Here is a 26404-nt window from a genome sequence, read left to right on the forward strand (position 1 = left end):
TGTCTAGGTCCAGTAAAACTGGCCCAGGTTCAGGAGGAGTTTAACTACATGCTGGAGCACCAACTAATAGAGCCTTGCAGCAATAGCTGGAGTTCCCCAGTTGTGCTTGTGTCCAAGCCAGACGACTCCACAATGTTCTGCATTGACTACCGAAAAGTTAATGCAATGATCAGAGCCAACTCCTACCCGATTCCCCACCTGGAACGCTGCATAGATAGGGTAGGTAATGCAGCCTATATTACAAAGATAGATTTATTCAAAGGATACCAGCAGGTTCCTTTGACCGCCAGCGTGGATGGTCAAGGATGGTTTATACCAATGTCGAGTCATGCCATTTGGATTCAGAAATGCCCCAACCACCTTTCAAAGGCTGATGAACCAGGTAGTGGCAGGCTTATCCAATTGTGTGGTTTACCTAAATGATCTCTTAGTGTACAGTGACTCCTGGGAAATTCACTTAGAGCAACTGGAAGCCCTCTCCCAGAAATTAGTCCGCTGATCTCGTGGTCTATCTTGCAAAGAGCGAGTTCACTAACGTTCAGGCGACCTACCTAGAACATGTGATGGGTCATGGGCAAATACTGCCTAGAGCTGCAAAGGTACAAGCAGTAGTGCAGTTTCCCATTCTCACAAGGAAATCATGATATTTTTGGGGATGTGTGGGTTCTACCACAAATTTGTCCTAAACTTCAGCACTGTAGCTGCCCCGCTGACAGACCTACTACAGAAAAAGGCAAAAGTAGAATGAACCAAGAAACATCAGACAACTTTCGAGAAGCTGAAAGCCATTTTAATAAATGTACCATTGCTGGAAGCTCCAGACTTTAACCCAGTATTTAAAGTAGCCATTAATGCTAGTGACTTTGGGATTGGGGCTGTCTCCTCCACGAAGACATATCAGGAATAGAGAGACCAGTCGGGTGCTTCTCCAAAAAACTGAACAAACATCAGAAAAGGTATTCCACAGTAGAAAATAAAATGCTAGGTTTATTATTGGCTCTCAATCACTTTGATATATAGATCCAAAATGGATACAGGGAGACCACAGTCTATACTGACCACAACCCTCTGAAATTCGTGGAGAAATTCAAAACTCAGAATGCAACATTATTCAAGGCTGAGAGTGAATGGAAGTGAATGTGTTTTTTTATGTTTTGTGTTTTTATACCTTGTATAAGTGATAATGAATCTCATTTAATTTCTTTGCGATGGTAGAGGTTACAAGGCTATGCCCCTTTATTTTTGAGAATATGGTTTTTCAACTTTCAACTGGAAATTTTGCAACTTGAACTGAGACAGAGCAAACTGTTTTGAAATGCAAGGCCAAACTCCAAGATGAAGGTGAGAAACCAACAAATCACCCTAAGGGGAGTGTGAAGAGGGAGACATTTCCTATAAACCAGATACCCATTGAAACTCGTAACTGTCTAAGGAAGAGACATTAGAAATGCAAAGTACTGGATGATGAAACAGTGGCTGCCACAGACAAAACCACTTCGAAATACATAGTGGATGAAATGTTTCAAGGCAAGGCTGCCAGCCACTAGAGAGTGATTGTAAGTGACATAGGCAGTGTCAAGAAGTCTTCAGCAGAGGAAACAAGCTGAGGACCACTCTCTCTCTCTCTTTTGGAATAAGAATGTCACCCAATTTGAGAAGCCAACTCTACCAGAAAGCTACCAGCAAAAGGAGATCTCATAATAATTGAAAAACCCTCTGCATCTGACCGCATCCAAGAAACCAGCTAACCTAAATCTGCTGCAACATTTAAAATCTACACCTCAAGGACAATCAAAGAACGCTAAAAGAAAAGTATTATTTTACATTTTTAAATTGGACTCTAACACCCCTTATTTCTGATGTGTCTGTGTGTTTGCACATCCAAATGATTACATGAATGCCGAATGCTTGACGTTGTGTTTTTATTATTTTTCTCGGGTTTAGTAGTTAATAAATTTGTTTTTTCTTTCACTCAAGAAAACCTTGTTTGACTGGCTCCTTAATGCTCACAGCTTAAGTAGTTAAATATATTCTGATTTGGAAAAGGCATATCCTCGTAAAAAAGTAAACTTAAATCTTTGTTGTGACCAACCGAGGACGTTGATCAGAGGGAAGCCCATTCACCCCTTTTCACCTGGTTATAACAATGCTTCAATATGGTATTCAGTCCAGGGTCACTAAAGTGCTAAACCCTGGTCAATATAACTAATACAATGTGGAGTCCAAGGACAGTATAGTGTGAAGTTGAGGACAATCTTTCACAACCTCAGACAATATAGCCTTTTAGGACATCCCAAAACATTTTACAGCCACGATGTAGTTTCTAAGGTGTAGCTACTGCTGTAATGTTATCCCCATAGTTGATATGAGGATTAGCCCAGGATTGGTATGATACCCCTACCAGAGCTGTTGCAATGCTCAAATAGTACTAAGCTTAGGTTAATATAATTGGCTTGGTCAGTACAATGTGTGGCCCACCACTGGTGTAATATTCAGGGGATATAGGGGAGGTGGCAGCCTAGGGGAGGTGGTGGCATAGTCATAATGTCATTGAACTAGTAACCCAGAGGCCCAGGCTAGTGCTCTAGGGACACGAGTTCAAATCCCACAATGACAACTGGTTGAATTTAAATTCAATTAATAACTATGGAATTAAACAGCTAGTCTCAGTAATGATGACCATGAAACCCATCTGGTTCATGAATGGCCTTTAGGGAAGGAAATCTGCCATCCTTATCTGGTCTGGCCTACATGTGACTCCAGGCCCACAGCAATGCAGTTGACTCTTAACTGTCCCTGAAATGGTCTGGTAAGCCATTGGTATTAAACCAATACAAAACCCCCAAAAAGGAATGAAATTGGATGGACCATCTGGCATCAACATAGGCACTGGAAACAACAATGGCAAACCCAGCCCTTTCGACCCTGAAAAGTTCTCCTTACTAACATCTGTGGGCTTCTGCCAAAATTGGGCGAGCTGTCCCACAGACTAATCAAGCAACAGCATGACATAATCATACTCAAGGAAACATACCTGATGGACAATGTCTCAGGCACCACCATAACCATCCCTGGATATGTCCTGTCCCACTGACAATACAGACCAACATAGGTGGCAGCACAATAGTGTACAGTCAGGAGGGAGTCCTCAACTTTGCCATAAAGTCTCATGATATCAGGTCAAACATGGATAAGGTAACCTCTTGCTGATTACCACCTCCATTTTGAACACCAAATGGAAGAAGCACTAAGGGTGGAAAGGGCACAGAATACACTCTGGGTGGGGGACTTCAATGTCCATCATTTGCATCACTCCTGTCTGAGCTGGCCGAATCCCAAAGGACATAACTGCTAGACTGGGTCTCTGACAGATGGTGAGGAAATTAACAAGAGGTAAAAGCCTACTTCACCTCATCCCCACCAATCTACCTGTCACAGATGCGTCTGACAATATTGGTATGAATGACCACGGCACAGCCCCTATGGAGATGAAGTCCTACTTTCACAATGAGGATACCCTCATGTGTGGCAATACCATCATGCTAAATGGGATAGATTTCAAGCGGATCTAGCAACTCAGAACTGGGCATCCATGAGGCACTGTGAGCCATCTGAAGCAACGGAATTGAACTCAACCACAATCTGTAACCTCATGGCTGTGCATATCCCCAACTATACCATTACCGTCAAGCCAGGGGATTAACTCTGGTTCAATGAAGAGTGCAGGAGGGCATGCCAGGAGCAGCACCAGGCATGCTTAAAAATGAGGTGACAACCTGGTGAAGTGATGTTACAGGACTGCTTGCATACCAAACAGCTGAAGTAGCATGTGATGAACAGAGCTAAGTGATCCAACAAGCAAAGGATCAGATCTAAGCTTTGCATTCCTGCCACATGCAGTCGTGAATGGTAGTGGACAATTAAATATCTACATATAGGAGGAGGCTCCAGAAATATCCCCATCCTCAATGATGGGGGAGCCGTGCACATCAGTGCAAATGACAAGGCTGAAGCATTTGCAACCACCTTCAGCCGGAAGTGCCAGGTGGATGATCCATTTCGGCCTCCCCCTGCGGTCCCCAACATCACAGATGCCAGTCTTCAGCCAATTCGATTCACTCTATGTGATATCAAGAATCGACGGAAGGCAGTGGATACTGCACAGGCTACGGGCCCTGACAACATTCTGGCAATAATACTGAAGACATGCTCCAGAACCAGCTGTGCCCCTAGCCAAGCTGTTCCAGTATGGCTACAACACTGGCATCTATCTGGCAATGTGAAAAGTTGCCCAGGTATGTCCTGCCCACAAAAAGCAGGACAAATCCAACTCGGTCAATTACCACCTCATCAATCTACTCTCAATCATTAGCAAAGCAATGGAAAGTGTCATCAATAGTGCTATCAAGTGGCACTTACTCAGCAATGATCGGCTCACTGATACTCAGCTTGGGTTCCACCAGGGCCACTTTGCTCCTGACCTCAATACTGCCTTGATCAAAACATGGACAAAAGAGCTGAGCACCATAGGTGAGATGAGAGTGACTGCCCTTGACATGGCAGCATTTGACTGAGTGTGGCATAAAGGAGCCCTAACAAAACTGGAGTCAATGGGAACCAGGGGGGAAACTCTCCACTGGTAGGAATCATACTAGCACAAAAGAAGATGGTTGTGGTTGTTGGAAGTCAATAACCTCAGCCCCAGGAGATCGGTGCAGCAATTCCTCAGGGTAGTGTCCTAAGCCCAACCATCTTCAGCTGCTTCACCAATGACCTTTCGTCCATCATCAAGTCAGAAATGGGGATGTTTGTTGATGATTGCACAATGTTCACCACCATTAGTGACTCCCCAGATACTGAAGTAGACTTGTCCATATGCATAAACACCTGGGCAATATTCAGGCTTGGGCTGATAAGTGGAAAGTTGCATTCATGCCATACAATGCCAGGCAATGACCATTTCCAGCAAGAGAGAATCTAATCATCTCCCCATTGACATCCAATGGCATTACCATCGCTGAATCTACCACTATCAATATCTGGGGGGTTATCATTGACCAGAAACTGAACAGGACTAGCCATTAAAATACTATGGCTTTAAGAGCAGGTCAGAGGCTGGGAATTCTGCAGAGTGTAATCATCCCCTGACTCCCCAAAGCCTGCCCACCATCGACAAGATACAAGTCAGGGGTTTGATCGAATACTTTCCACTGGAAGAGTGCAGATCCAACAACACGCAAGAAGCTCAACACCATCCAGGATAAAGCAGCCCAGTTGATTGACACCCGAATCACCACCTTAAGCATTCACTCCCTCCACCACTGATGCACAATGGAAGCAGTGTGTACATTCTACAAGATGTACTGCATCAACTCACCAAGGGTCCTTGGACAGCATCTTCCAAACCTCTATCCTGTACCATGTTGAAGAATACATGGGAACACTACCACCTGCAAGTTGCCACTCCAAGCCGCTCACCATCCTGACTTGGAACTTTATTGCCTTTCCTCCACTATCACTGGATCAAAATCCTGGAACTCTCTTCTTAACAGAACTGTGAATGTACCTACACCACATGGACTGCAGCAATTCAAGAAGGTGGCTCGCCACCACCTTTTCAAGGGGATTTAGGGATGGGCAATAAATGCTGACCTAGCCAACGACACCCACATCCCATGAACGAATAAAAAAATAGTATGATTATGTACCCAGCATTGACACAACACCTGGAATGATGCTCAACTTTAGTCAGCAAAATACTGAGTCCAGGGTTGGTGAAATGTGAAGCCCAGGATTGGTATAATTTTCATCATAGTATTGGTATAATTCTCAGCTTGTTATTTATCCCAGTGTTTTAATGCACAGCCCAGGGTTGGTGTGATACTGAGCTAGGATCAGCCAAATGCTAAGTGTGATGCTCAATGTTTGGTCATTTTAGATGCCCAGGTTAGTATATGCCGAGGGCAGGGGTATTTGTAGTATGCAATCATTTTGGCAAGACTTAGGGTTCTTATAATGCAGAGCATGAGGTTGATGCAATGTGAAGCCAAGCATATGTAAAATGTGAACTCCAGAGTCATTATAATGGCTGGGCCTAGGTTTGTATAATGGCCAAATAGGGAGTATGGTGCAGATATAAGGATGTGTTGGTGAGTCCAGGGCCAATATAATGTGGAGCTGATAGTCAATTTTGTGAAGCTAAATGTTTGTACATTATATTGGTCCTGGACTCAACACTATGCTGACCCTTATATCTGCAGCCTATCCTCTACTCAGTCATTATACAAACCTAGGCTCAGACAATATTTCATCTCTGGGATTTACAGTATACAAACATCTGCCTTCACAAAATTGTCTATGTGGGCACCAGAGTCAATGTAATATGAAAGCCATGGTCAGTAAAATATGGAATCCACAGTTAGTATAAGTTGGAACCCAGAATCACTACTCTGCAGAGGCCAGGATCAGAGTAATAACGAGGCCAGAGATAATGTATTCTGAACCATTAATTGCGACGTGCATGCATAATAGTAATACATAGATCAATGTAATGTGGAACCCTAGATTGGTTTGCAAAATCCATTCTCGGTGCAATGCAGATCCCAGAACTGATCTAATGCTTTATATTGTAAAGCCCATGGATAGTATAAGGCTGACACTCACAGTTTCTTAGTTGGTGGAAATTATAAAATTTGCCATTTTTTACTTAGTTCTAAATCTGCACTTACCCAGTATTACCAAGATCATCAGAGCAGGGTGGATTTATGTGTTAAACTAGCCACAATTCTAGTATTTGTTGCCAATTGCAACATGTTACAGCCTGTATTTCCTATGTGAAAGGGTGGAATAAATGCATCTCCATATATTTTATAATATTTTTAACTAGATATTAAATTAAAGGTCAGAGTGAAAAAGTAGTCTGTTTGAACACCATGTTGGTGCACATGGACCTTGTACCCTGAATCAATGAAAGGCTGGTCAGGCCATCAGAAATAGGTGGCAACAGAAGTATGGACCTTACCCTAATGGAGAGGTATCAGTAGGAAGTTAGAGGATTGGCAAAACAAGCTGGACTTACTAAATGATGGAATGGGCATTCACCTTCTTCTTCTTTTAAGTGTTTAGACCTGCAATGACAGGTTCAACGCACTATACAAACCTCTTGTCTTTTTAATTAAAGCATCTTTGCAATGAATTACAGCCACTGTGCTTAACTATCCTTGACAGGTGCGTGTATTTACATATCTGATTGGCCGGGAAGTAACATTTGCAGAATATGTTAAATGGATCGCATGCAACAATAAAGGTAAGAAACTTGACTTTAAGCAGCTACTTTAGATACTTTTGCAGAGGGTACGTTAGCATAGAGGTTTTTTAACTGGATTAGTAATCTTAGACCATTGATTCGGAGATATGAGTTCAAATCTCATCATGGCAGCTGGGAATTTACTTTCAATTAGTTAAGTAAATCAGAAATAAAAAGCTAGGCCAGGTTTTTCCCCTCGGCGATTTGGGGCCGTGGCCCGCTTGCCAAGGGGAAAATGATGCGAGATGACGTCGGGAGGAATCCCCGACGTCATCCCGGTCCCTTTAAATTTTTAGGAAGGTGGGAGGACAGCGAAATCAGCTGTCTGCCCGCCGACCTGTCAATGGCCAATTGAGGCCATTGACAGGATAATTAAAGTAATTAAAGACCTGCCCGGCCAACCTTAAGGTTGGCGCGCAGGCCAGGAGCCCCAGCGGGCTCCAGATTATTCATGAAACTTAATCCACTGGCGGGATGAAGTTTCATGTCTGTTTTGTAAAAAAGTTATAAAGTTTATTTGTTTTTTATTAACATGTCCCATCTCGTGTGACATTGTCACATGAGGGGGACATGTTAATAATTTTTTAATGTTTCTATTTTTACACTTAACTTACCTGTCACGAATCTCCCTGAGATAGGACTTTGCCTCAGGGAGAAGTGCGCTCTTTCGCGCGCATGCGGGAAAGAGCGCACTTTGACAGATGGGGAATCCCTCCACCCCCGGCACAGGAAGTGCATAGCACTTCCTGTCGGGGATCCGGCTGGGCGGGCCTTAATTGGCCCGCCCACTTAAAATGGCGGCGGGCCCCGTTTCAGTGGCGGGGGTTGGCTGGCCGCCCGCCGCCAAGCCGGTGGGGCCCGCACGCCATCTGAGAGCAAAATTCTGCCCCTAGTAGTGGTAATGATAACCATCAAGCCACTGGGTTGAAAAAAACTGGTTCATTAATGTCCTTTAGGAAGGAAATATGCTGCCCTTACTTGATCTGGCCAATATGTGACTCCAGATTCATGGCAATATGAATGACCCCTAACTGCCCTCTGAAATGACCTAACAAGCCCTTCAGTTGTATTCAAGAAATCAGCTATTATATCACCTTCTTGAGGGCAATTATGGATGACATTCAAATGAATGAATTTGTCAAAAGTCAGTCTCAGATGGACATTCGAATTTATAACACTTCTGTACCGTAAAATCAGTGAAAATAGGATTCCAATTTCTATAATCAAAACAGAAAATGCTGGGAAAACTCAGCAGGTCTGGCAGCATCTTTGGAGAGAGAAACAGAGTTATATGTTCTGCTGGTGTTTTCTGCTTCAGTGCCCTTAGGACAGGCCAGGAACAAAAATCTGAAAATTCTGTTCCCCAGTCCCTGATTTTCTGTTTGTTAATTTTATTAAGCACAATATCATGGGCTGAGGGGGAACAATTTCCTGATATGTACTCCCATCTTGTGCCCCACAAAACTATTTCATTTGATCTTTATTCAGCCTGTAAACCTACACAAATTTATATATCCATTAAAATTGATGCTTTTTTCTGTTGAAAATGTACAGGTATTATATGGAAGTTGTGTAAACGCAACAGTGGGAAATAATCATATATGTTTCTGCTCATTAGTGGTTAATACACTGCCTGATGTTTAGTCATACAGACCATGAGGGCTGTAGGTTCTATCCCTTATATGTGCTCAGCTCAGCTAACTGCAGAAAGAAATAGAACTGGGATCTTCCTTGTCTGTATATTACAATTTAGCAATAGCTAATGTAATTTATATAATACAATTGCATAGCGCCTTTGAACAGAGTGTGTAGTGGATGTGGATTTATGTCCTGTATTCTCCATGTGGTGAATAATTGCTTTAAAGTGAAAGCAAGAAATGGCAATTAACTTTCCTTCAGAGAGAATAAAATCAGTGGACTAGTTGGTGTGTTGTTTAAATGACATTTCAATTTTTTACAACAGCCAAAGGAACTTAGGAACAGGAATAAGCCATTCAGCTCCTCGAATCTGTTCTGCCATTCAATGAAATCATGGCTGACGTGTGACCTAACTCCATATACCTGCATTTGTCCTCTATCCCATAATACCTTTGGCTAACAAAAATCTATCAATCTGGGTTTTAAAATTAATAATTGATCTAGCAAACCTTTTTTTAATGAAGTAATCCGAAATCCCAGTTATTTACTGAAAGAATGATCTGAAGATTCCATGGTTTAAAACAAAAGAATTTTTGCTATATAAGAGTCAAACTAAACAAAGACTAAATACTATCTCGGTAACCCTCTATACTCTAAAACCTTGTATCAATATAAGTTAAACATAAATTAATAGACAAATTGTGATTGATTACAAACTATAATTGGACATTAAACAGCAGATGCAGCTAAGATAGATCTTATGAATTGGCTTGGCAGTCCACTTAGCACATATGTCATCAATTTCAGACACAAAATCTTTCAAAACTCTGTCTTCCTCATGGAAAATTTCAGCTCCTCTTCTTCTAGGATTTAGCCTGATGACCAACTGACAGCAACGCACAACCAACACGAGTTCTATGGGCACTGGTTTCACCAAAATTGACACATGTCTACAGAGCCTCTTCTCAACTCTGCTCATGACAGCCTGGATGGCATAAATCCATCAATGTTATCTTCAAGTAACAGAAACAACTTCAGCAACTGTATATTTGACTATTCTCAGCTCCTGGATCTAGCCTCTGTCTTCTTTAGCTTGTCTGTACTGCATCACTGGGATCATCATCATCTGAGCTCTAATGGCTCTGTGTCCTTTTTATATGATTTCAATCAGTTTCAATCTCCCCAGAAGTTTTGGTTTCTAATCTCAGTTTCAGTCTTAATTTCCTTAGAAACTGAGAGAGTCAATTTCCTTTCTCAATTTCGCTTTTTGGTTTCCCTTTTCAATTAGGGTCCATTTCAAAATATACAAGCTTTGAAACTAAGGATTCCATCACGGCATGAAGAACTGGTTTGTAATTTCACTCACAGGAGTTGAGTGAGACTGAAGGGTTGCAAATTGTGCATCGGTGACTAGGCTATTGCTGACTAAATGCCACTTGATAATACTGTTGATGACCCCTTCCATAATTTTGCTGATGATTGAGAGTAGTCTGATGGGGCGGTAATTGGCCAGCTTGAATTTGTCCTGCTTTTTGTGAACAGAACGTACCTGGGCATTTTCTACATTGTCCAGTATATGCCAGTGTTGTAGCTGTACTGGAACAGCCTGACTAAGAGCGCAGCTAGTTCTGAAGCACAAATCTTCAGTACTCTTGCCAGAATGTTGTCAGGGCCAGTGCTGAGCCATTTCTTGATATCAAGTGGAGTGCATTGAATTGGCTGAAGACTGGGATCTGTGATGCTGGGGACCTCAGGAGGAGGCTAAGATGGATCATCCATTTGGCACTTATGGCTGAATATGGTTGCAAATGCTTCAGCCTTATCTTTTGCACTGATATGTTGAGCTCCCCCATCATAGAAGATGGGGATATTTGTGAAGCCTCCTCCTCCTCCAGTTAGTTGTTTAATTGTCCACCACTATTCACGACTGGATGCGGCAGGACTATAGAACTTAGATCTGATCCATTGGGTTGTGGGATTGCTTAGACTAAAGACTTCTGAACCTTACCATCAGGTGCAAATTGGGATCAGAAGCTTGCATTGTGGGAAAGTCACCCACCTGTGATTGGCCAATTAATAGCCAGAAGGCGGGCAAGCTCTTAAAGCTGGAGGGCCAATCAGAACTTGAAAGCAGCAGCAGAATGCCATGGCAGCTAAGTAACAAAGAGGGCACCCAAAAATTGAGGCACCTGTTCTCAACATTTTCAAAGTTTAAGTTAAAAATAGACTCAGCGGCCTGGCCACCATCGTCAGGGGAGAACCCTTCCATTGGGCAGCCTGTGGCTGCTTCTGCACACAGGCAGGCACGGAGAACTTCTATTGCCAGTCGAGCTCCAACAAGTTGGCCTTAAATGGCCATTAACAGTCTCAATTGGCAACACCCCAGTCCAGGGGGAGGATGAAGCCAAGGAATCAGGATAATGTAATTCCATCTTCACAACCCTTAAGATTCTTAAGATGAAAAAATAGTGTTCCAGCTATTTTAAGCACCCACCTGCCTCTGTTCCCGGCCCCAATGGGGCCTGGTACTCCACCACCATTCCGTCCCTCATTCAATCATAGTTTCCTTGGGATGCCTTGCATGCTAATCTCTTCCTTCACTGTAAATACTGATGCAAAGTAATTATTCAGCATGTCCAACATTTCCTTATTATCCTAATATAATGTAATTCCATCTTCGCAACCCCTGAATAGAAGTGAGAATTACTGCTGAATCACATGTCGTTTTGTGCAGTGGAGCTGTGCCCACTCTGAATAGAATCTAAAGTTTCCATCCAAGTTTCGCTTAGGGTTTCTGTAACTCATGAATAAACTCAGATTCTTAAGATGAAAAGATAGCGTTCCAGCCTATTCAGTCACCTAGGTTTGTAATTTTCTTGCTCCATTTTGTGGGATTGGATAAAAGAGGACAGTCAGAAGCAATGTGAGCCTCTTGAAAACTGATAATGATGATGTTGGCAATGATAATGAGGAAATGTTGGACATGTTGAAAAATTACTTTGCATCAGTATTTACAGTAAAGGAAGGGATCAGCGCAACAAACAAACCTATGTGTGGTTGCATGCAGGCTCCCAAGGAGGGTCCCTCATTCAAAGGCATTTAGTGTCTGATCGAAGGACCCGGCATCAGGAATGGGAACCTACTGACAGCCACCCACCTTGCCCTTGCTGCCAAACCCCTTCTTCAGCAACTCCCACCTTGTGACCCCGCCCTCCCACTATCATACCTCTAGCCTGGGATCCAGTACTATACAGGGCCTAGGGTGAGTGTTGTACCAGCAGGGGCCACCGCCTCACTGATGGCACTGCTGTTCAATGGAGCTGCTGGTCTCTGATTGTTTCAGAGGGTGGGCTTCACCCCTTGGGATCCTTGATATAAGGTGAAGCCCACCTCTGGCATGTCAAGTGCCTGAGTGGAACAAAGATGCAGTTGGCCTTCTCTAAAAGAGGCAATGTGGTGCTCTCATCAGCTCTCCAGCTGACGGCTGAGACCCTCATTGCCTCCACAAGATTCCGTCCTATGATTCTACTTTGGATCACCAGGAAACACTGCTGCTGCTGCTCTTTTTTAAACTTGAGGAAAGGTAGCAAAGTCAACATGCTGAGAATCATGAGGACCATTGCCACTTTAAATTGTTGCAGACCTTCTACCTAGCAGTCATGGCTTATCTACCCACTCCTCTCCCCCTTCCTGAGCTGACTCCATTCCTCAATTTCAATTCAATCCAACCTCTTGTAGTTACTGTATTTATATAGCTGGTCCAGTTCAGTGTCTGGTCAATGGTAATCCCCAGGATGTTGAAAGTAGGGGTTTCAGCGATGATAATGCCATTGAATGTCAAGGAGAGGTGGTTGGATTCTCTCTTGTTGGAGATGGCCATTGCCTGGAACTTGAGTGGCGTGGATGATATTTACCACTTATCAGCCCAAGCCTAAATGTTGTCCAGGTTTTGCTGCACATGGTCTCGGACTGTTTTAGCATCTGAGGAGTCATGAATGGTGCTGAGCATTGTGCAATCATTAGTGGACATCCCCACTTCTGATCTGATTATGGAGGGAAGGCCATCGATGAAGCAGCTGAAGAAGGTTGGGCCTAGGACACTAGCCTGAGGAACTCCTGCGGCGAGGCCCTGGGACTGAGATGATTGACCTCCAACAACCACAACCATCTTCCTTTGTGCTAGGTATGGCTCCCACCTGGGGTGAGTTTTCCCCATGATTTCCATTGACTCCAGTTTTGCTGGGGCTCCTTGATACCACTCTTGATCAAATGCTGCCTTGACGTCAAGGGCAGTCACTCTCACCTCACCTCTTGAGTTCAGCTCTTTTGTCCATGTTTGGACTAAGGCTGTAATGAGGTCAGGAGCTGAATGATCCTGACAAGACCCAAACTGAGCATCAGTGAGCAGGTTATTGCTGAGTAAGTGTCGCTTGATAGCACTGTTGATGACCCCTTCCATCGTTTTTTGCTGATGATTGAGAGTTGACTGATGGAACAGTAATTGGCTGGGCTGAATTCGTTCTACTTTTTGTGGACACAACGTACCTGGGCAGTTAAAATGCATGAATTCAATAATATGGAGAAAACTGTGAGCTTCATGTCTGAAGTGAATTTAGATGAATAGAGAAATACATGTTTTTTGGGAGTTTTTTTATCTTAGTTTCATTTTTGAAACAATAACTCTAATTGAAGATAATTTTGGTTTTATTCTGCTTTTATGTCATTGAAAAATATTCACAAACTTTGTAGTATAGGTATTCAGGCACTACACTAAAAAATGTTAGAAGATGACAAGTCACAATAAGCATTTACTTCAGCAGAAAGAACCTATCACTGTTGTTGTTTTGTCCATTTTATCTTGTCTCATTATTAAAATTACCTCACAATCATCTGTTATTCAATTGCAGGGTATTATACGCACATCTCAACATTGGCTGATGTTCAGGAGAATGTCATGGAATACCTTCATGTTCTCAGCCGTCCAATGGTCATTAATCACGATCATGACATTATATGGACAGAAGCATACATGGACAGTGCTGTAAGTTTTCTGTTAAAGTTTCAATTTCTTCTGTATAATCAGATGTATGTGAACATTTTTGGGTGTAACTCTTTAAATGTACTTCACTGTAGAAGCTTAAAGGACTTTCATTAGTTTCTTCTCACAAATTTTTGAGGCCTGTAATACTAGGCTACATTTGGCATCGGTCATGAGATCACAATTTGCACTTGTAATTGTAATAAATGTTGTCTGCAGTGGATTATAACTTCATATATGGATTCACAGGAACCTACAGTACGCTAGCTACTGTGGGTGAATGTTTCAGGGACTGTCCTTTCTACTGTTACAGGAAACTTGGGGATAGGCAGCTTGATCAGAAGAATAAGATCAGAGGTGGAGTCTTCAAATCATTCTGCTATCTTTGGCCATCAGTACTTTATAAGAATCCTGGCACCCTTATTTGCCTGTGCTGTATTTTTGATCTGATTCAACCGATTTACCACCATTAGTTGGTAGTGTATTATTGTCCTGCTCTCCATTGCCAACTGTGTTGTGCAATCAACCTATTAAAGGAAAGGACTTCTATTCATGTAGCATCAAATTGTTTTGAACTTTTCATTAGATATAGTATGAAGGTAGTTGAGGGTGGAACACCGAATATTAATGAAATAGGTGCAAACTTTTGAAATGATGAAATCTAACCGGTTTGTGAGCCAGATTCAGCTTTAAATCCATTCATTTTTAAAATCCATTTCATGTACAGTAGATGAAATCTGACACAAAACAATTAATGGGTCACCGCATTCTAGAAACTAAAATATTAACTTGAAGCACAAGTGTATGGAAACGGGGCAAAAGGGTGGACAGCTGCTGTCTTCCCTTGCTCACTTTCGTTGGTCATATTCAGCCCTCCTAATTCTTCTTCAACCTGTTAAATTATCACATCTCTTGAGCTCCAAAATGATTCAATGTACACAATGTACACAACTTTCAATGCCTTCTTTTAATGTGATATTTCTCTTTTGTTGTAAACCATTTATTAACTTCAATCTGAGGAGGTGCAGGAATGTTCTGCTTGCAAAAACCTGCCAGTTTTTCTGTATTTGGAATTTATTCCTCTTCCAGGCTTTTGATCTGGTCAAGGTCCTGGGACCTTTAAAATAACCTCAAAGTTACTTAAACTGCTTTTGAGCAGAGAAAAATCCATTAAGACTTTTCAAGGATGTTATGGGTGACGTGAGAGGGGGAACATGCAGAAAATTGAAATTGGGACAGCATTTAAACAGGATAGAAATCTGCCTGTCTAGCAACAATTATGAATAAGCCAGAATTCTTTGCAGCATAATGCCAGCAAGATTGAAGGCATGCAAAGACTGGTCAACACACACAATTGTTTCCAGGTAGATTAATGGAAGAGGAAACCCCAGAATTAATTTAAGAAACAATTAAGTGCTACATCAAGGAGGTTATGGGGTCTTTCTGAGGGTCCTAATTGGTTTACCTCATCTACAATTATTTTGCAATCATAACACTCAGACCAAAGGCCATCTCAATCGCAGGCAATTAACCGGATTGGACAGTGGGGCTGCACTATTTCTTCTACTACATGAATAGATTGGACCTGCAGGCTTTCTAGTATATGTGTAGGTATTGGAGGGGGATGGAAAGTTCAATTCTGTTTACTGTATTCAAAGACAGCACCACCATCTATGCCCAGTCCAACCATGCCCCTCTTGTTTTGCATTGTTTCACCATGGACAATGATCGGAGTTATAGCAGACCTAATGACATCAGCGAAATTCCTATTGGCCTACCACTTGATTATTTGCAACTGATCTCTAAGCCTGTTGAACCTGGAAAAGACAGTTCACTCCACATTGGAACTGCAAGCCTTTATGAACGCAATCTGAGGAGACATGAGAGGAATGCCAACTCCCCAAAGGGCTTGTAGCATGAGGAATTGGATATGAGATGTTAGCTGCAGCATGATGGTTGACATGGTTTCCAATGCCTGTACCAAAACGTGATGCTTAGAAAGCATACTTTTTGGAAAAGCAACAGGTCTTTTGAGGTTCAACAGCCGAGAAAAGATAAAATCGAGTTTGTTGGACAGTTGGGGGCTGAAAAACTGCTTGCATTTGACCCCATCATAAATGACAGAATCCACCTACCAGTAATTTTGTCGCTGACCCCAACAAAATTGGCGGAGTCAGGGAGGGCTTGTCTAATTTATGGGTGTCTATATCTTTAGGGGAATAGCTTGAGTGTCACTAGTTAGAAAGATTCAGGATCTTGGTGGGGAATGCCAGGTCCCAGCAATCCTTCAGAACAGTACAGGAGGCCACAACTCGGGTATTGCATCAAGTTCTGGTCACACACTTTAGGAAGGATATGAAGGTCCTTGAGAGGGTGCAGAGGAGATTTACCAGAATGGTTTCAGGGATGAAGAAATTTAGTTACAAGGTTAGGTTGGAGAAGATGACATTGTTCTCCTTGGAGCAAAAGAGATTTAAGTGGATCTGAAAGAACTGTCAAGCTTACAACAGATTTATGTAAGATAGACAAAGAAAAATTGTTCCCATTAGTTAATGGTACAAGGGCTTGAGGACACAGGTTTAAAGTTTTGAGCAAGAGGTACAGAGGGGATGCAAAATAGAATTTTTCTACGTAATGAGTGATAATGACCTGGAATTTGCTGCATATGAGGATGGTGGAAGTGGAGATGATCAATGATTTTAAAAGGAAATTGGATAGCACTTGAGGAAAATAAGCTACAGGCTACAGGAATAGAGTAGTGGAATTGGACTAAATGCATTGCTTTGCAGAGAGCTGGTATGGATCTGATGGGCCAAATGGCCTCCTGCTGTGCTGTAATGTCTATGGGCAGAATTTTACAGTGCAGCAGTGAGTGGATGTCCATCCTGGCTTGCTGTTAAATTGGGGGTAATGATGTCAGGAGAGCCATCTGATGTCATTACACCCAATTTCAATATTACGGAAGGCAGGTGGGCTCAAAGGCCAGAAGCTTGTTTTCCCTCCGGCTGGATGGATGGCTGCTGGGTGACAAGGGCTATCCTCCCAGAAGGTGGCTCATGACGCCTCTCCGCCATCCAAGAACAGAAGCTAAGCAGCAGTACAATAGGAGCCACACCTCCATAATGGGCTGTGGTGGAGAGAGCCATTGGTCTTCTCAAGATGCGCTTCCGATGCCTGGACCGCTCAAGGGGCGCACTCCAGTACCCCCCAGATCGTGTGTCGGTGACAGTGGTTGCATGCTGCACTCTCCACAATCTTGTGTTGGAAAGGGGGGACACTGTGGATGATGAAGACGTGGACGCATTGGTTGCAGATGAACACAATGAGTCCAGCAGTGAGTCCGAGGATGAGCGTGCAGAGGGAAATGCTGAGGGGGTAGACGCTGACCCGGGCATACTGCAGGGAGGCAGGGACACCTGGGAGGCTTTAACCCAACGAACCCTCAGCTAGCACACCACATATGGATCTCCAGGCTAAGCCTGGGCTGTATGCTCCATACTCGATACCTAAGCACAAAATCTGCCTGGTTAGGAACATTATCTAAGGTCCTTGTTAATAAAGGTGAATATCTCACAAAGCACTCATTACATTATTGGAAACCATCCACCTGCAGAAGAAAAGAGGCACCCTCAGCCATGGTCACATGTCTGAATTTAATATTGAAACCAAAGAAACTTAATGAAACAAAATGAAAAAGGTGTTAAAAAATCACACCAACTCAGAAAGACCTCATTGCGAGCCAACACAAAAGCACCAGTGATAAACCTGTGGTGTGCCTAAGGTACCTTATGTTTACGTTTTCGGGTGCTACGTCTTGGTGCTGACCCCTTGCTGGGAATGGCACCAGAGACTGCCTGCTGACTGCTGTCCTGTTGGCCGCGATGATCTTGGCAGTCGTCCTCTAGCCCATGGAGCCTGTGCTGACCCCACCTGGGAGGGATCTGCCAGTTCCACAGCTGGCATCTCCCCAGTCATCGCAGCCTCACCAGATGCAATGGTCACTGGCAGAGGGGCGAAGGAGCTGCCGCCCTCATCCGGAGTGCACTGAGAGGAGCTCGCAGAGATGACAGGCAGCTGCTGCGCCGACGTGAGGCCACTTCGGACCTCCCTGCTCACCGTGGATGGATGGGCACCGAGCTGAGAAACTTGGTGCCCAGACCATCTCCCACACTGGCACTGACCAGCTGAGGTCAATGCCGATGTGAGGGCTTGCTGGTCAAAGCGCATCCCCAGGGAGCCACCATCTCCATGGAGGACGCATGGTGCTCGGACATGAGGCTCATTGCTTTGGTGATAGTCCGTGAAGACTCCTCCACCACGGACACCAAGCCAAGTCTAGCTTCATGTATCTCACAGATGCTCCCACACACCCAGGCGTATTTCCTCCAACTGCTGGCGCCATGGGCACTCTCTGTCTCTGCCAGCTCCTCCAGTGACTGTGAAGTGCCCTCACCGCTGTGCCCTGGGACACTAGCCGATGTTTTAATTCCCACTGAAGTGCTAGTATCTGCGCTGGAGCCTGCCTGACAGAGATGGTGTGACGTTGGTGAGACTTCAGGATCTTCCAGTGTGAGAGCGGGCCTCTGCTGTTCCTCCTCCCGGCCGTGCTTCGCTGATGCTGAAAGGAAGAACAAGGACATTGGATTAGTTAACGTGGAGACAATGTCAATGTGCATCCCTGTCCCCCGGATCATTATGCGCTCATCCTTCCATTAGCAATGGTCAAGTCATGTTGCAAACTTCAATCACTGAACATTCAGCACTGCCATGGCTGTTGGGAGAAGAATGGTGACCTCACTGCTGGGCAAACATACCTGCCCATGGTACCCCAGTCTCACTGACACCGGTGGACCTGGGCGCATGGCGCCTCTCCAAATCTAGGGCCTCCTGCTCAAAGCGGCTGAGAATCGCTAACTGTGCCAGCCCTCCACCATTCCTCACTCGCTCAGAGGCATTATGTACATTCTTCCCTGAAAAGGAGAGAAGAGCATCGATTAGTGCTAATTGCACCAGGACTCTCTTTGCGGACGGCCCACCCCAAGCAGAGTGGGACATATCAGGGCTCCAGTGTCTTCTCACCCCGCTGCTGCTGAACATTCACACAAAGATGCTAGGCCTGCTCCCCACCCACCCCCTTGGCCAAATGCTGCCTACATCACATTAGGCACCACATGGTCTAACCTTCCATAGCAAGGAGGCGCAAGCATGTGGAGTGCAGAGGGCAGCAGATTGATTAGTGCCATGCCACCTTGAAGTTCCCCTCCCAGCATGTCATCACCCTGACTTTGACATGTCCTGGAGTTCCAGCACTGCGCCTAGGTGCAGCTCCTCCAGGTTACCCCCAAAACAGTCATGTGGGTCTCAGTGTACCACATGCTGTGGGGGCAGAACCCATCTCTTCACCACCCTCTCAGGGTGACCTTGGCATGGGCAATATCTGCTGGCCCACCCAGCGGAGGAGACATGCCGTCAATGATTCAATGCAGTCACTACACTCAGACTTGGGGCGGGCGGGGGTGTGCCAGGGGGGAAAGCCTACCTGTTGGGTTAAGTGACCAATGCCAACATGGTACTCACCCTCCCTGAGCGCAACAGGTCATTGAAGTGCTTGCGACACTGGATCCAGGTGCATCGCACCATGTCGTGGGAGCTCACAATCTCCGTCACCTCCTCCCAGGCACGTTAGGTTGTGTGGGGGCCTCCTCCTCCCGTCCTGGGATACCAGGGCCTCCTGTTGTGCTGTTACCTCCTCAAAGAGGGCAGCAAGGCAATCATCGGAAAGACGAGGGGCACAGTGACCCCCCTGCCCTACCCCCCTGCCTGGCCTGCTCACCAGCAGCGCTCGGGGGAGCCCTTCCACTGGCCATGATTCACAGCCTTTGAAAGGTTGCAGCAAATTTTTAAAACAGGCGGCCGGGTCGCCATTGGACCCGACAGTCACTGCAGTCCCACTGCCGCCCGCCCATTCCCGCTGTCCTTGGGAGCCGCAATTCACGCTGGGCGGGCCTTAATTGGCCCACCCGCATAAAATGGCAGCGGGGACCCGACCGTGTCCGATCCTGCTCCGTCCCTCCCCCACCAGTCAGAAAATTCTGCCCATGGAGTGAATGCTCAAGTCACAGCCATGGAGTTGGCATCGTTTTGCCACCCCTACCTGTTACAGATGTTATGCAGTTATATAGTTAGCTGCAAAGACTCAGTGGGTGGATGAATGATGAACAGTGCCATGCTCATTATCCCATCCACTTTCCCTCCTGCCACCTATCTATCAGGATGCACACACACTATTGACCCTTGACCATGTCCCTCACAGCTGCCCGCTGTCACAGCATAACGGTGTGACTAAGATGGGGGAGACCACTAGGGCTGTTAGTGGTCATGGAGCACAGCATGCTATCTTGGAATCACAGCTGCAATATGGCAGCAAGCATTTGCACAGAGCCACTTTCTCCACCAAACCTCACCAGTAATCATTGATGATTAGGTGAAAATGGTTAGTGAATGCAAGCACCCAAAAATGAATGAGAGCATTGTAATCTGAATGGCTCACAACCCTTTTCACCTGCCATCTTTATTCATAGAATGTCACACAGAGGATATGCGGGGGAAGGGATGGGTCCAGCTGCCCTGTGATTTTCTGACCAGCACCTTCACATTTTGGTGGAAGAAGTCCAGAAGAGGAAACCAGTCATCTACCCTGCTAGCCAGCGTAATCCACTGGCAGCTACTAAAGGCTTGAATTTAAATTGCAACTGTAGTGAGTGCATCAGCGCTCATGGATTCAGTGCAGGAAAAGGTTCAGTGACCTGTTGCATTCAGGCAAGGTAAGTAGCTTGCCTTATCCACACAGAGGTCCAAAACTTGCTGCATCTAATGTGCAAGATATGGCACATACCTCTGCTTCAGCATTGAGGCTTGTATGTGTACGCAGCTCAGATAGATGTGCACAGGCACAGAACACATGTGAATGAGCAGTGTGATGCACAGACGCAATGAAGAGCAATGTCTCTCTATGTGTTATATAATCAGGCTAACATAAATTCAGGTTGTCGTTGCAGACCAAAAGGATGAAGAATGTCATGGAGAAAGCCCAGACTGGGGGTGGGTCAGCTTTCTTGAGATGCATCCGTTCCGGTGAACAAATGGCCGTGGAGAATGCCAGGGTGCCTGAAAAGCTGTCTGCTGGTGATGGCAAATCACCGTTAGCAGGTGATAACGGTGGCGTTGAAATCACCTTGGCAAATGGTGGTAATGGTGGAGGTCATGCTGTCACTTCACGGAGCCCAATGGAATGTTGGCATGAAAGGGAGTGCAATGATGAGGTCATGCCATGTGGGCAGCATGAGCATGATTAAGGCAATGGCGGGCATTAGAGCGTGCTTTCACTATGAGAAGGGCTATACTTAAATAACTCCTTTTTTGTCTCAAACAAATCCCAGCTCTGCTCCCTCACTCAAACTTCCCCACCCCCCACCACCCCTCGGGGCAATTTCATTCCTCAGACATCAAGAAGAGGAAGAGATGTCTGAGGCAGCCTCATTTCATACTTAGCCCACACACTGCCAACTCAAAATACCAGCACTTCAAAGGGATGTAGTGCATGTGTAGAGTCAGTGGCACAGAATGAAGGAGGAGATGTCAGAGTCAGAGACATCTGTGTATAGTCCTCCTCACAGAAGGAAGGAAAGTCACGATGATGCTCCAGTGGGCAGGAATGTGAAGCTTCGGAAGTCAACTTTTGGCTGATGTTAATACTGGACAAAGTCAGATCCCAGAGTAAAACCTGGGTTGATAGATCCTGTTTTTTTTTTACAAACCGTGGAGGAAAGCTACTGAACAAATTCACAGGAATCTGCAGCTGAACTTATAACACAAAGAATAAAATATTTATTAAAACAAGAAAAAATGAACTATATTACACAGACAAAAAGGTTGCAAAGATCTCAATACAAACACATGAAGATGATTCAATCTCTCAAACTGCCTTTACCTAGCAATATCTTTACAGACACATAAACCAGTGAAGTGTTACCACTAGCTTGACACAAAGGCTACTTGTTTGAGACTGGCACACATGGAAGCGGTTTTCTTCTGGCGATTTCTTGAGCATTCACTTGATGCTTCTCACCTAACTCATATCTCTCTCCAAGACACTCAAAAAATAACTGCACTTTAACCTCACTGTTTCAGCAGCAACACCACTAAACTGATCATGTTCCTGAGTCCTATAACTGACTATTAAGTTATCTACTGTCCCACTAGCCTTGTACTTATCTCTTCTCAGAAATCCCTGTCTTCACTCTCTGACACACAGTGAACTCCCCCCTTTCTCAGGGCTGAATTTTCCGTTCGTCGGGCAGGCGGAGCTGACTCAATCGCACGCACCGCCATTTTACGTGGGCAGGCCAATTAAGGCCCGCCCAGCGTGACGTCCGCACAGAAGCGCTATGCGGGCTGGGGGGAATCCCTAAAATCGAGAGTGTGCTCTTACGCGCACAAAACAGCGCACTAATCTCCCTGAGACTAAGTGCTGCCTCAGTGAGAATGGCTCAAAATGTAAAAAACCTAAAAATAGAAAAATAAAATTTCCCTAACATGTCCCCTCATGTGACAACGTCACATGAACTGGGATAAGTTCATAATTTCCATAACAACTTTATTAACATTTTTAAAACCTTACATGAAACCTCATCCCGCCGGTGGATGAGGTTTCATGTTTTTTCTAGTTGCTGCCGGGTCTCCTGGCCTGCCCGCCAACCTTAACCTTGGACGGGCAGGTCCTTTAATTGCTTAATTGATCCTGTCAATGGCCTCAATTGGCCATTGACAGGTAGGCAGGCACGCAGCTGATTTTGCTGTGCCCCCGCCTTCCTGAAAATTTAAATTGGGCGGGGTGACATCGGGAGTTCCGCCCAACATCATCCCGCATCATTTTACGCGTTGGTGAGCGGACCCCGCTCGCTGATGGTAAAATCCTGCCCTCTGTGTCTCTCTGTCACTTGACCACTGTTGCTAGGCAAGAGCCCACTTTTATTCTACTTTGTGGTTTTTTCCAAAATCACTCAACTTCTAACCCCCTTTTAACACATCTCTTTAACTTTGGGGTTGTAAAACCTCATTAAAAATGTATATATACTTAAACAAACCCAAAAGACTGACCTTTCAGTCACAGGCCTATCCAGACTTCTAGGCACCAAGGCTCACACCAAACTTACGTGAAACTGAAACCCTTTTTACCTTACTTAGCACAACATTATATCCATTCAACTTTAAAATTTTACATTGTTCCTAACACCTCCCACAGAAAAAAATTGAAAAGGCATCTTTAAGAGGAGTTTCAATTTTCTATTAAACAATCCCCTCTGATTAATGTCTATCTTAATTATACAAACCTTACTCTAACAGTAACAGGGTATTTACATCAAATGTTCAAGGATACTTGACTATTCAATGATAATTATATTTCACATATTTTGTTCTTCCAAATTTAAACTCTTGATAAGGCATCAGCTAGGGTATTATCTTTTCCTGCTACATGAATAATTTTCAAATTATATGGTTGTGGCATTAAACGCCAAATGAAACACTCAGATTCTTGGTATGAAATTTCGCCAGAGAGGTTAACAAATTATGGTCTGTATAATTAATGGCCTCTGCAGAGTTGTTAGAGATGTGGATTTGAAAATATTGTAGAGCCAACTCCAAACTAAAATTCTCTTTTTCTACCATTGAATATTATTGCTGGCAAGAATTCAACTTCTGAGAAGAGTAATTAACTGGCAGTTCAATCTCCATCTCATCCTCCTGTAATAACACTGCACCAACACCCATATTGCTGGCATCAACAGCCAGTTTGAATGGCTTAGCATAATTCGGCTCTGATGAAACAGATGCATTAGTCAGTACAGCTTTCAAGCTGTCAAAGGCACTTTGACACTCTTCTGCCCACTTAAATTTCTTGCTTTTATTTAACAAGCTTGTCAGGAGAACCATTACAGTGCTGAAACTCAGAACAAACTTCCGATAGAATCCAATCATGCCTATATGATGCAAAATTTCTCGTTTTGTCTTAGGCACTGAAAAATCCAAGAAAGCCTTTATTGGTGTTGGTGTTTACTAAAACCCGCTTTCACAGCCATATCTCCTTTCTCAGTGACTGTCTCCGTCTCCGACTCACCCCACGTGGATTTCAACTGAAATTCCATCCCTCTTGTTTCGAACCCACCCAGGATTACAGGTATCTCCGGGACATAAAACGTTTCTCGGACTGCTGTTCCCGTCGCATTCTGAGATCCACACTCAGTGCCATGCGCCGCCATATGAACACACTTGACCTCTCCCTCCAGCAGCACCGCCGCACCCTTTTTCAAAGCTGCGCGTGCCCCCAGTTTCATTTTATTCTTCGCCTCATCCGTCGCCTCAACAAGAAACTTTTTCTCTTTCTCTCAAGTGCTAAGGAACGCAAGCTCCAACAACTCATCGACTCCAACACCCATCGGGGACCCTCCACCCCTGCTTGTCCCTCTGTCCTCACCCCATCTTCCAATCCCAGCCCCAGCCGCGTATTCACTATACCCCCTGACCTTCCCCTCTCCGATGCTGAACGTTCAGTGCTCAGCAAAGGACTTAGTTTCATACCCTTACGCCCTCATCTCAATGAATTTCGGGCTTGGCATGATGCTGAACTCTTCTTCTGCCGTCTTCGTCTCCGTGCTCACTTCTTTGGGCAGGAGTCCTCTCCCCGTTCAACGGATCCTTTTACCCACCTCCAATATTCTCCCTCCACTTGGACCCCTCCCTCTGGATTCTTACCTTCTCTTGATCTTTTCATTGAGAACTGTCGGCGTGACATTAGCCGTCTCAATTTCACTGCTCCTCTCACCCATTCTAATCTGTCTCTCTCTGAACTCACTGCACTCCGTTCTCTCAGGTCCAACCCCAACATTGTCATCAAACCCGCTGACAAGGGTGGTACTGTTGTTGTCTGGCGCATTGACCTCTACCTCGCGGAGGCTGAGCGTCAACTCGCAGACGTTTCCTCCTACCTCTCCCTGGACCATGACCCCACCACAGAACATCAAGTCATTGTTTCCAGGACTGTCACTGACCTCATCTCCTCTGGAGATCTTCCTCCCACAGCTTCCAACTTGATAGTCGCCCAACCTCGGACGGCCCGCTTCTACCTCCTACCCAAAATCCACAAACAGAACTGTCCTGGCAGACCGATCGTGTCAGCCTGTTCCTGCCCCACGGAACTCATTTCTCGTTATCTTGACTCCCTTCTCTCTCCCCTTGTCCAGTCCCTTCCCACCTACATCCGTGATTCCTCTGACACCTTATGTCACATCAACAATTTCCAGTTCCCTGGCCCCAACCGCTTCCTCTTCACCATGGATGTCCAATCCCTCTACACCTCCATCCCCCACCAGGATGGTCTGAGGGCCCTTAGCTTCTTCCTTGAACAGAGGCCCCAACAATCCCCATCCACCACTACTCTCCTCCGTCTGGCTGAACTTGTTCTCACACTGAACAATTTCTCCTTTAACTCCTCTCACTTCCTCCAAATAAAAGGTGTGGCTATGGGTACCCGCATGGGCCCCAGCTATGCCTGTCTCTTTATGGGGTATGTGGAACATTCCTTGTTCCAGTCCTACTCCGGCCCCCTCCCACAACTCTTTCTCCGGTACATCGATGATTACTTCGGTGCTGCTTCATGCTCTCGTCGGGACCTGGAAAAATTTATTAATTTTGCTTCCAATCTCCACCCCTCCATCATCTTCACATGGTCCATCTCTGACACTTCTCTTCCCTTCCTTGACCTCTCTGTCTCAATTTCTGATGATAGACTGTCCACCAATATCCATTACAAGCCTACCGACTCCCACAGCTACCTCGACTACAGCTCCTCACACCCCGCTTCCTGTAAAGACTCCATCCCATTCTCTCAGTTCCTTCGCCTCCGTCGCATCTGTTCTGATGACGCTACCTTCAAAAACAGCTCCTCTGACATGTCCTCCTTCTTCCTTAACCGAGGTTTTCCATCCACGGTCGTTGACAGGGCCCTCAACCGTGTCCGGCCCATATCCCGCGCATCCTCCCTCACGCCTTCTCCTCCTTCCCAGAAACATGATAGGGTCCCCCTTGTCCTCACTTATCACCCCACCAGCCTCCGCATTCAAAGGATCATCCTCCGCCATTTCCGCCAACTCCAGCATGATGCCACCACCAAACACATCTTCCCTTCACCCCCCTTGATGGCATTCCGTAGGGATCGTTCCCTCCGGGACACCCTGGTCCACTCCTCCATCACCCCCTACTCCTCAACCCCCACTTATGGCACCTCCCCATGCCCACGCAGAAGATGCAACACCTGCCCCTTCACTTCCTCTCTCCTCACCGTCCAAGGGCCCAAACACTCCTTT

The 26404-nt window shown here is 45.1% G+C and overlaps 1 protein-coding gene across 2 annotated transcripts in view; it reads left to right on the plus strand.

Moving 5' to 3' along the window:
• Nucleotides 1-26404, plus strand: part of cacna2d4a (calcium channel, voltage-dependent, alpha 2/delta subunit 4a) — a 718409-nt gene that overhangs the window by 219924 nt on the left and 472081 nt on the right. For both annotated transcript variants that reach the window (XM_078568258.1, XM_078568257.1), the window contains exons 12-13: nt 7228-7306; nt 13852-13985. In XM_078568258.1, coding sequence (XP_078424384.1) covers nt 7228-7306; nt 13852-13985 — 213 coding nt within the window. The remainder of the gene's footprint in view (nt 1-7227; nt 7307-13851; nt 13986-26404) is intronic.

This window comes from Cetorhinus maximus, chromosome 22 (genome assembly GCF_964194155.1).
Source record: "Cetorhinus maximus chromosome 22, sCetMax3.hap1.1, whole genome shotgun sequence".
NCBI lineage: Eukaryota > Metazoa > Chordata > Chondrichthyes > Lamniformes > Cetorhinidae > Cetorhinus > Cetorhinus maximus.